The sequence below is a fragment of the Corvus brachyrhynchos genome, unplaced genomic scaffold (assembly GCF_000691975.1).
Source record: "Corvus brachyrhynchos isolate BGI_N302 unplaced genomic scaffold, ASM69197v1 scaffold370, whole genome shotgun sequence".
Lineage (NCBI taxonomy): Eukaryota > Metazoa > Chordata > Aves > Passeriformes > Corvidae > Corvus > Corvus brachyrhynchos.
The window spans coordinates 4,272,968-4,285,116 of record NW_008235977.1 but is presented as its reverse complement, the minus strand read 5'-3'; the positions used below and the strand labels follow the sequence as shown (position 1 = coordinate 4,285,116).

At 38.6% G+C, this 12,149-nt stretch overlaps 1 protein-coding gene across 1 annotated transcript in view; it reads left to right on the top strand.

Moving 5' to 3' along the window:
• The window catches only part of PMS1 (PMS1 homolog 1, mismatch repair system component), a 45,807-nt gene extending 34,295 nt beyond the window's left edge, over positions 1 to 11,512 (top strand). The window contains exons 12-13 of the mRNA XM_008630175.2: positions 5,272 to 5,432; positions 7,203 to 11,512. Coding sequence (XP_008628397.1) covers positions 5,272 to 5,432; positions 7,203 to 7,394 — 353 coding nt within the window. The 3' untranslated portion in view covers positions 7,395 to 11,512. The remainder of the gene's footprint in view (positions 1 to 5,271; positions 5,433 to 7,202) is intronic.
• The last annotated feature ends 637 nt before the right edge of the window (positions 11,513 to 12,149 follow it).

The window sequence follows — 12,149 nt, the reverse complement described above, 5'->3', positions numbered from 1 at the left end:
GAGGTTCCTACTTTGCATGGTGGATGATAAAGTCACAGCTTGATGTGGAGAGGTCCTAGAATGGAAACGTGCACTTAAGCTGTGGTAACTAGAGAGTTCCTCCTTAGCAGCATCCATAGGAGCACACCAGAACCCATTCTCTGTGCACACAACCTTTGTAACTTGTAATTTTTTACCAACTTTGTGGATTAATTGGGTCAGTCCTATCAACTATTTCTCTCTGTCAGGGTCCACTGTAGCATATTCGAAGGTTTGTATTTTCCTTTGAGACTTCTGCCCTCATACAGTCGTATTAGATGTTCCTTTCTGACTGCTGATTGATTTCTCATTAATAGCCACTTATTGGGACTTATTAATATGCATTCCTTCATTTTTCATCCTGAGTGAAGAGTGTTATTTTCTGTACTAGAAAGTTTACTTTTTCTGACAGAGATCCCCTTACATCACAAGCAAATTTGTTGATTGATTGATTGATTGATTTCTTAAGGTTTTGAATTTCAACCTACAAGTGGTGTTTCTGATAATTTCTTCTTACAAAATAGCAAGCCTTTCTGTTGATTCATGTGAATAAGGCTGTGATGCCATCACTAGCTCTAAGATACCTCCCAAAACAAGAACATAGGAAATTTAGCTGCTCCAATTCAATGTTCAGCAGTTTTAGTCATGGAAGAGGCTTTCCTTGACCCATGGTGGTCTCTGAAGAGGACTGTTGGTCTAGTAGGTTGCACTGATTATTTGTTTAAATCTCTACAGATATTCTGCTATCAAAGAAGAGAAGGACCCAGAGTACTGCTGCCCATTACCATATATTAAGTCTACTCATAATACTCAGATACTAATTTGGAACACTGGACCTCTTGCCTAGTGCACCTCACTGAGGGAGTTTCCTAGATGACTGTAATGATTTAAATTTAAGTATAGGACCATAGATTTATTCCTTATTTCCTTGTGGCATTGGGGTGTTTTACAGAACTGACTGTTTGTTTATTTAAGAAGACCCTAAGCAGCTGCCTGAATTTGGAAGGCGAATTCGGTAATCCCTTTGCTGCATTAAGCTTGCATCTCAACTGATCTCTTTAAAAAATCCTTCTTTGCAGTTCAGAATCTTACCTTCTGGCAACTTGTGACACAGACGGGCTTTTTATGAAGATTTTCATTCTTATGGTTTCTTACTTGAAACCCCCCCCCCCCCAAATTATTATTTTTTCCTTATTTGGATGACATGTAAGGGGCAGTGTCATTCATAGGATAAAAAAAAAGAGTAATTCATTAATCATGCATTAATCTTGGGATTAATATTCAGAAATTGAATCTTATTCCCTTACAGTTCTTGGAATTCAAAGAAATACAGCTATGGCCAAGACATTTTAGTGTCTTTAATGTCTTTTAAGTCTTTAATGGCCAAGACATTTTAGCTAGTGGGGTGGTTCTGAGTTTTAGTTGCTCTCACAATTTACCAGGAGTCTTTCTCACAGGCCTTGCTCTGAACCCCATGGCAACATGTGGCACCTGATACTCTACTCCTAGTAGGTTTTTGAAAGGTCTAATTAGCTGTTTTCTTCCTGGCAAGAACTCAGTTCTACATGGAATTTTGTTCTTGTTCTGCCATTTTGGTGGGAAAACTGCTTAAACTTCTGTATTTTCACTTTTGGATGTTTATTTTTACAAGAGTATGGGAGTTGCAGGCCTTACTTACGTGTTGTTTCATTTGAGGATAAGTCTGCCTTTTGAATGTGTTCCTGCTAGAAGACAGAAAGGTAATCTACCTTTACTCTCTTCAGAGACTCTGTATGACTGCAATCAAAGTTTTTCCAAGTGTCCTAGATTTTGAAAGTGCCCCATCTGCTTCATGTTTCTGGTAGACCTTTGGAAGATCTTTGTATTGTCTCCCTGTTTCTCTTCGTATTAACTGCTCATAAGTCTAAGGAGTTTTCAACTAGATTTTTCTCTGGATAGCTCACAGTGAAAAACATGTTGTGAAATAGCCAAGAAAACACTTCTTGCTGTCAGTGTGTCAGTTAAGCAAAATCAATGGTTTCTTTGTGGAATGTGCCAGTTGTATTTTGCAAAGCTGTGACGCTGAGCTCCAGTCTGTCTTCCACTGCCCTCCCACCCCCTCATGTTCTGGCCTTACTGAGACTTCAAGTGATGCTACCTTTGGGAGAGCAGTCTGTTTGCTTTTACTTAATAAAGCAGATTACTTAATACTCAGCGTTCTGGGATCTGCCAGGCATTTGTTTGCTCACAGTGACCCCTACGTGCAGGGAACATTTCAAGAAGTAAGATGGATTACTTTCTGTCCAGTTCTTCTTAAGATGTGTTTGTTATATGTGCCTTCACTGCACATCTGTCCATTTGCCTTTAGGAAAGGCCTAGAGAGAGATGGGAATTCTTGGCTGGAGAGGAAATGAGACCAAGGAACACACCTTAGCTGGTATTGTATCAATGGTGGGTTTTGGGCCATGCTCCAAGGCAGGCTTTTAGGGTAGAATTGTCTGCCTGATAGAATGCAGTCTGCCTCATGTAGTCAACGAGAGTATGTACAAAGAATATGCTTATAAGGCCTCAAAGAGCAGTAACAGGTAAATAGCCCATTGTTCTTGGTAATATAAACTGCCTCAGCTCTTGCAACCCACCAGTGGAAAAGCATGCTGCAATTTAATTTCAGTTTGAGTTTTGACCATAGACTGGGAGATAGACAGTGTTATAGTGTCACCTAATCTAGGTGGCAGCTGGAAGGGAACAGTTTTTCCTGGCCATCAAGAAGGAATTATCCAAAGATGATTGTAAATGCTTTGTTTGGAAAGAGAAAGGGGAAATTTGTAACAATGAGAAATCCACATTTTTAAAGTAATTTGAAAGCTAGTTTATTTGTTCATGGAAATACTTTCCTTGGAAGTTGCAAAGTATTTCATAGAAAATACCATGGCAACTGCTTGAGGACTGCTGTTTGAATACTCAAAAATCTTGTAAATTTTTGACAAAATATATATTAAGTATACTGAGGCTTGGACATCTGCTTATATCATCGAGTGTTGCCAGTATCGGAGTTCCTGCAAAGACTTGCAGATAAACTTGTTAATCAGAATGCAACTGGGCTACTTTGCAGTTTGAAGCATGTTGGCAGAAAAGGAGACTGGCACACAAACAGAAATGCCAAAGAAATAAACCTCCCTTAGCCAGGGTTTGTATTGTTTGTTCTTAAATTAAACACTTTCAAGCCTGCTTTGACTTTTAGATGAAAGAGGAAACTTAGCGAAGTTAAATTTGGCTGTGAAAATTTGCAGATGAACAATGGCTATTGTTGAAGCTGAAGAGTATATGAGGAAATATTTTGCAAATCCAGAACCTCACTGTCATAGAATTTTAAAAGGAAGCACAGGAAGTACAAGTTTTTAAACTGAATATCTAAATACTTGAAACTTAAAAAAAATTGTGTCCTGTCTTTGGTAAAATATAGAGGGGTAATTATTGAAAGGTTTTCAAATAAACTAAGTTCTAATTCTAGAGAGAAAGCAGCGTAATCAAATGGTCTGAAATAGTTCCTCAAATCTAATCTGTAATTAAATCAAAAATATGACAAAAATTAAGAGAAAAGAGCTGAAGAAGATTTTTATAAGAGGCTTTATCTTTTCCCTGTCCCTTACTGAAAGGCTTTCCCATGGGGAAATGTTTATATCTGGCAAACTTTCTTATAATTTAACATTTTGCTTTAAGCTGAATCTGAACACAGGTTTACAGTATTATATAAAAATATGTCTCTGCTTGCTGGCCGTGATTAGGGAAAGGCAGCTTGAAAAAGAGAAGGAAGACAAGGCTGGGTGAAAAACGAAATAAAGTTTCGGATGTAAAGCAGTGTTGAATACATAGCTGGAAGAAGGTTATGTGATTTTCGGGGGGAGGGGCGATGGGGGATTGTTTCCTATATCAAATTCCCACTGGTCAAAGTAACTCGTGCCGTGAGGCTTAAAAAGGCCCAAGAGCATTGTTTGCCCAGTGACACACCCATATTTAGGAAAAGTTTCAACCTGCACAGTCATCCTGTTATCTCTGCTCTTATTTAATGACTGTCCAGTAAACAGGGCCTGGACATGGGTAACTCAGCTTCATTCTACCAGCTAATGAAAGTACATTTTGCTGACTTACGTTGCATATATATTTTCTCTCACTTCTGAAATATTTCATATTGTTGTTTGGACTAGGAACAGGAATTATCCCTTGTGACAGTTTGTTAGTTTAATCCACCTTGGAGCAATATATTTGTCTCCAGCTCTTTTGACTTCACAAGAACCATTTGTGACTTGGGCTGAAGGTTATTTATCCTACCTGGAGCCATTACACAGATTAGATTTATTTTCATTTTTAATTAAATTTGTCCATGCTGTCTTTGTGAAGCGTTTTACTTGTTAAACTTGTAGTGGAGGAAAAGAGAAGGTGACTGTGCAGGTTGGGTTGAGGTTTCTGTGCACCCAGCATGAACGAGAGGATAGTCTGAAGGACTGAGTGAGAATATGTGAGCCTGACCACCAGAGAACTTGCTTCTGACTGGGAGTGGATAAAAGGTTGCTGTACGGGAACAACTTCATCATAATGTGAATAAGAAGAGAAATTGTGTAGACCTCAAAACTTGAATAGATACTCTGTTAGAAAGGCTGTTTAGTTTTTTATTCATCATTCCTACTCAGAGTAGTACCTGCTCCAGCAGTGATACCATATGAATGATAATATGAAGTCAGTCACAGAGCCTCTAGTTTTATGGGCTTGAGTTTTTCCTCAGATGTGGTAGGAGAAAAAACTGCTTTTTATTTCAGTAGAATTTGAATTTGTTATGATAACATTTGAACTTTACAGATGTTTCAACCAATTACATAGGAAATAGTGCGAACAATGTTTTAATTTTTTTCAAACTAAATTGTGTTTTATTGCTAGCTTCTACTTTAGTTTTATGTATGTTTAATTAAAGTCACAGAAGCTTTAATTAAAGCTGTGCTCAAGACTGGGAATGCTGCAAATATTTTAAGCATTAAACGGTGCCAGCTAGGATTTGGATTAATGTAAGCTGAGACATTTGTGATGTGAATAAACACACATCATCATAATGAAACATTGTGCAAATAAATGCTTTTCATTCCAAGGGAGGAACAAAAAAGTTTCCTAATTGTATTGGACTAAATTACTAAATGACTTTGCATCAGTTTAATTTTCAGTGAATTTCTATAGAATAGAAATTAAAGCAGTGTATGAATTACTGTTTTGTTTTTGTATTTTCAGGTGTTTCGGCTACAGAAAGTCATCTTGAAATAGAAGGGATGGCAAATTGTCTGCCATATTTTGGAATTTCTGATTTGAAAGAAATTCTGAATGCAGTAGTTAACAGAAATGCAAAGGAAGTGTATGAATGTAGGCCTCTCAAAGTGGTAAATTACTTGGAGGTGAGACAGAAGCTTTCTTTTTAAGTATTAGCCAGCTAAACTTGTAATTCCTTAAACTGCTTGAAAATCTTTTTTTCAGCTTTGTGTTTTAATTAATGTTACTGTGTTCTAAACAGAAGTTACTTTTGAAAAAGAGAATATTATATCCTCCTGAGTTGTGTATTCCTTACCAAAATACTTCCATTAGACATACCCAAAGCAGTCACCCAGTGGGATATAACACATGCCAAAAGCTGATGTTCACAAGGTGTTTCCTCTGTAAGGCACTTTTCAGACTAGAAAGGCATTTCTCCATGTTGGAATACAGAACTGCCACAGAATGGCAGTGACTCGTGTTAATATTGTCTATGCAAATAAATAAATTGTCCATCCAGAGGTAATAACAGCTTGAAGTTTCAGAGACAGCTAATAAATGTGGTACTAGTTAAAGCTGGAGTAACCAACAGTAGTAGTTACTACTTCTTGTCTGGCTGTGTCACTAATGCTCTTTAATACCAATTCTCTTCAAAAAGGTTACCAAAATATATGTAAAGTCTCTTCTTACTTAAGTACTTATAACATGCCTTCCTGAATTGGGTTACTTCAAATTGGGACTTAGGCACATATTTACACAGAATATGTGTTTTATCTTTTAAGCATTATTATACAAATGTTTCCCTGTCTTTTGAGGCAGTAAGCTGCCTTTGCAGCAAGGGATTGTTAGTGCTACTGGACCACTCTCATGCATTCATGAAAGAAGCTTAAAGAAGGGGTAAGTTCTGTGTTGAGACAGGAATGGTTTGTAAAAAACCCCAAACAGCTATAAAAGCTGTTATTCAGAAGTAAGCACTGAATTTTTTGACCATTCTGGGAGGTAAACACTGGAAATGCCATTCACTGTCATGTTCAGAATCACAACTTTGATTATTCATTTCATGTTTGAGCAGGCAACATGTCTGCAGCCTTTGCTGTCAGTCAATAGATGCAGAAGAAAGAATAGGTAATGGTTGAAGCAGCAGCCTTCCAGGGTATAAAACAGTCCACAGTCCACAGTGATCTCTTTCTCACTTGGAGGAGTGGGAAAAAAACTCAGACAAAGAAAATGGGATGATTTCGATTAAATCATTATGAATGCTGCTCAGGTTTGTACAGTATGAAGGGAGATTGTGTGCCACATACATTTCTGCCTAGGCAACATGACTTAAGGACAGAAGAGAGGGCAATGGCAAGAAGGCCCATCTTGGAGGAGAAAACAAAACTTCTTTTTGAAGCTGCTTAGTTCTTTGAGGGTGGGTGCTTTAGCAGTCACATCTGCTTTCGAATGTTGAGATAAGTGGATGCAATAGACCATAGCAAATACAACATTAATCTGCAGTTTTGCTAGAGTATTTTTCAAACTTTACTCACTGACTGTTTGACTTAATTTATGATAGTTCTAAAGTTTATGGTGTGAAATGTCTCTTGTGAACTGGTAAACATCTACAGCTGATGCTGGTGAAAACAGGAAATGAGATCTTCAGAAACACAAAGCGTCTTGAAAAAGTAGGCTAAAAGAGAGCAAACATGACCAGGGGCTGACTGTGCATGCCTCCATTGTAGAAATGTCATGAACTGACCAGTAAGGTATGTTTAGAGTTACATTTAGATTTCTGGGATTTGGAATATTTAATTGGCAGAAAGGGATGACCTTTAAACAGTGAGTGCTTAATTCCTGCTTTCTGGTAGCCCCAGGCTAATGTGCTAAAAAATGGTACTTTAAAACTATTGGGGTTTTGTTTTTCCTTTCCACAGGGAGAAGCAGTACGTTTAGCTCGGCAGCTGCCCTTACATTTGTCAAAAGAAGATGTACAAAACACAATTTACAGGATGAAGCAACAGCTTGGAAAGGAAAATAAAGGCTGCGTTCATGGTCGTCCTTTTTTTCATCACTTAACAGATATTCCAGAAGTTGACAAGCACAACTCCATGGAAATTATTCAGTAAATGGAACATTTTGTTTGGAGTCATACTTCTCTTGCTTAATTTTGATCACTACTCTGTAAGTTCAGTATGTTTAGTGCAAAACTTTTGTATAATGACTTCTCATTGTTATATGTTCACCTCCTAAAGACTTTATTTAAATAAAAATGCTACTTGAAAACTGGAAATAAATACTGTAGAGAAACAACTCCCCACTATTTTTTTAAAAGAATTTATTAAAGAAGTGTTCTCAACTGGTTTCATCCTTCTCTTACTGCTGCAGGTTTAAGAAATACCAGTATGTCAGAATTTTTTAGATGTGAAGTGGTTAGAAGTTGCTTTCAACAGAGCATGGCAAAGTTTACTGTACTAAGGACATCAGATGTTAATTTTCAAAGGAATGCCAGATAGCTGTAAGTATTTAAATATGGCACTGCCATAAGCAGGTATTTTAGTTAGACTTCTATGGTGTTGTATTTATATTTGGAAATTCTTAGCTCATGTAAATGAGTATTGACAGTCCTAGTGTCCAATGTCCAAAAATTCTACACTTACGGAAGTGTGGTTCTTAAAAGTGTAGTACACTTCAAAAACTTCAGATCAACAAAAACTGGCCAGTTACTTGAAAGCAGAATGGCTCTGAGTCACAGAAGCACATATTAGCACTGAAATCAGATGCCCGTGGTTTATTGGTGCAGTGCTATACACAAACTGTTTGGGGGTGGGAAACTTAAACTGTCCTCCCTCGGGGAGCATGTGGCATAACTAGGGCATAGTCTGCTATATAGAGAGCTACTGATTTTGGTAAACTGGTTCATTCTACCAGAACACAATGTTTACTCCTCTATTTCAAGTAGTGGCCTACTTCTGTAAACCTACCCGCTTAGGCCTTCTGTGCATAGCAGCTGCCTTGTCTCTGGAAGAGTATGTTTTAGAAGTTTGAAGCTCACCTGAAAATTCATGTCCATCCCCAGCTGCCATTTACAAATCTTGGCCCTATGAAGATGTGGTGGTAGGACCTAGCTTTGTAGTGTTTCTGTGCCTGCTGGGTAAATGGTTGAAGGTTGCTGAAAGGCCCAAGTACAAGCTAGTTTGTGGACAGGAGTGTTGGACCAGACAAGTAAATGTAGTATTTGAGTATGTAATCACTGATGCTGAACTGGTGAACTAATTTAAGAAATCACATCCCAGCCATACATCACAACATGTAAATTCTAACCTGAAAGGCAGTGAGTATCTTTTTAACAGAGCCTGTCGCAATAGGACAGGAGGTAATGGTTTTAAACTGAAGGAGGATCGATTTGGATTAGGTATGAGAGAAGTTTTTTACAATGAGGGTGGTAAAACACTAGAACAGGTTACCCATAGAGGTAGTATATATCCCATTCATGGAAATACTCAAGGTCAGGTTGGATGGGGCCCTAGGCAGCCTGATCTAGTTGAAGATGTCCCTGTTCACTACAGGGGAGTTGTACTTGGTGACCTTTAAAAAGACCAACTCCAACTATTCTGCAATTCTATGATTATTTCTTTATGCCATTAAAGTAAGTTTATCCTTTTCATAAAGAGCAAGGATCATCAGAGGGCACAAGCAGGATATCTTTCCAAGCTTGAAGGTGAGCAAGGCACAAAGTGAGAATGTCACTTGCAAACTGAACACTTGCTGGCTCTAAATGTCACTCAGTGCAGAAGATGTGAATTTTTAGAATCGAAGTGAGAAGGTGGATAGAGATGGAGGAAGGAGACGTGACCCTTGGCTCTGATAGGGAAACAGGATCTCAGCCTTGCACGGGATACAGAAGGTTATACTTTGTTTATTTTTATTCTTGTTGGAATACAAACTCTGGGAGTTTAGAGAGTAGCTATTAAAGTGAGAAAAGCCAAAAGCAAGCTGCAGAATAGAAATTTATCTCCTGACTAAGTTTGTTGGAACTTAAATTAATAGTGCACCAATTTTAGTCAGTTTGGACTGTAATATATAGTATTTAATGGGATTAATAATTGCTGGTTCTTCTCCAAAATATAAGATAGCTGTATCCTAATTATACTGAAGCCAGTGCTAGTATCTTTGGTAACACCTGAGTCTACAGCAAGAGGACAAGTTTTAATAGCTATTCAGGCCTTAGACTGAGGACAAACAAGATTGGCAAATGGTATTCGTAGGTGCCAGGGTGGGTTTAGTTGCTATGGAAGCAAATTAGCATCAGGGTTTTCAGTGGGTGCAGGTGCACCAGGTTAGGCAATTGGGAGCTGGGTCTTCCCTCCTTTCCTGGCTGTGTCTGCTGTCCTTACACCTCAGAGAGCTGCTGTGGATTTCTTTCTTAGGTATGTGTACATAAGTTGTTTTCTGTCTCTGTGGAACACTGGAGGATGTTGTGTGGCTGGGTGGCAGCAGCGAGTGCTGGAGCACAGCTTTGGAGCTGTAAGTCTGGGTGTCTCCCCACCACAGTACTTGTGGTTCGGACTGCGAGCTGGAACTGTGAGTTACACTGATGCTCTGCTGATGGGAGATGGCTTTAGATAGGACAGGGTGGAGGTCTCCTTGCTTTATCCAGTGTGAACAAAAAGAAACGTTACTTTCTGTTTCTAGAGATGTTCTCACTGTTCATCTTCCTCTAGTGATGCATTCATTTTATGTTCCTTGTTTAAAGAATAGAAGTACCTCATTTCTAGGTTTACGAGCTTAAAAGAAGTTAAATGGTGTGCCTGAGGTAGCAGTTCTGGAGAAGGAAGGCACATCATCTTCCACCATTGCATCAGCACGGGGTGCTCCACAGTGAGCCCCATGAAGCTCTTGGGGAAACACACAAAGGCTGCCTATTCCTGCAGTCAGTCCGCCCCCAGCTCTGTGGGCTGTTTGTTTGAAAGGAAAAAGAAAACCTGAAGTGTGTAATGCTGGGTGGGCTTGGATATTGTTATACTTGACCTCTTTCCTTAGAGGAAGAGCTGTGGAGCAGGGCGTGGTGGGCGCGTGTCCCAGCGGCGAGCGAGTGGCAGCCACCTCCCTGTGTCCCTCATGCTGCACCCACGCAGCTGCTTCCCCACGAGTGGCCGGACTGGGCCATTCCAGGGACTTCTCGTATTTGCGCTGCCCTCTGCTGGCATTTCGGTTTTGTACAATTTGGACTTAAATCGAGGTCTGGGACTGACCATGGATGAGCATCATTCCTTTCTTACTTTGTGTCCCCAGCAGGTCAGAGCATTACTGCTTACCTTCCTCCTCGTGGCATGCAGATTTGCTTCCTAAAATACACCTAATCTGGGTAACAGTGTTCCCTAGGGGAGAGTTAGGAGCTTTCCGGCCCAAATCATGATCTTGTAGTAAAACTTAAAAAGCCTATTGGTTGTATGTAGCTTTGCATTTTTCAGAGGCTCGTTTGTATGATTGGTTGGGACAGGTTTGGTTCTGGTGGTATGTTTGCAGCTCAGGAGTCCCCCTCACCCAAATTCTGAGAAGCACATTCCTTTAATGGGAAACCATTGAACTCAATTTATCTTTATAAATACAGGAAAATCTCATTGAAAAAAAATTATTTTTTCTTGCATATAAATATGAATATAAACAGGAAATAGAGGTAGCACCTCTTACATGTGTCTTTTCTGAATGTAGTAGGAATCTTACTATAGAAGTTTCTGTTTCCTCTCAGTTAACCAGTGTGTGTGAGAAGCAGTTTGGATTATTTCATGTTTGGTTTTTTCTCTTTATCATGAATAGTAGCCATTCAGAAAATTATAGAAAAATCAGAGGAACATTGAAGCTACTTCAGGAGCACCTAGCAGTCATTAGTAACGGTAAAATCTAGATGATGTAATTTGGGATTTGCTAAAATTGATTCTTCTCTATTTCTGTATTCTGATATGGAACATTTAAAATATGTATCAATAGAATCAATACTCCCAAGCACTTTATTTAGTTATACAAGCAAACATTCCCTAATCTCAAGGATTTCATTCCTTTTTCTTCCCCCCTGCACACTTACTGGTATTACTTTAATGAAAGTTAACCTCAACAAACAACTTTTTAGGTTTTTAAAGGTTTATAATATTTGGTCTTCAGAGTTTGTTTTATCTTCTGTAAAGCAGATCAGTTTTTTAGTGGGGATTGGTTTCTTTTGTTAAATAAACTTATAATTCTGCATTTATTTTTTGGCTCCAGTGGAATATTGAAGGGTTCTTGAGAATTTTGTTTCTTTTCTACCCAGTATTTAACAGGATGGATTAGCAATTACAAGAAACGTCAGGTACATCCATTTAATTTTGCAAATGGAAGGCTACCAGGACTTGCTTTTATTTTTTTTTCCCCTCTCTCCCTCTCTCTGTAAGTAAGGAGCATCATATCTGAAATTATGGAGAGTATAAATGTGGAAATGTTAAATCTTTTGTTAATGGCTTCGAATTAAGCACACATTGTTGCAGATGATTTGGAGGACTTATTTAAAGTAAATATACAATTTCAAGCTCAATTATCATTCATAGTTTAACCGAACATAGTGAGATATTCGGTCTGTGAATTTGATACAGTGTTACTTCATAATTATGATGCTTTTTTACAGTAAATTTGATATAGAACAGTTGCTAAAGGAAAGCTGCTGAATAGTGTGACCAACCATTTTATGGGACACATCTGGTGCATTAGTTCAGGATGTGCAGTGCAGGATAACAGAGCTTTTGCCCAAAAGGAGAAGGAAGCTAACTCCACATGTATACGTTTTGGGGACATGCAGAGAGGTTAAACAATTACAAGTTAATTGTGTAAGCTAATAGGAGGGGTGTTCGTAA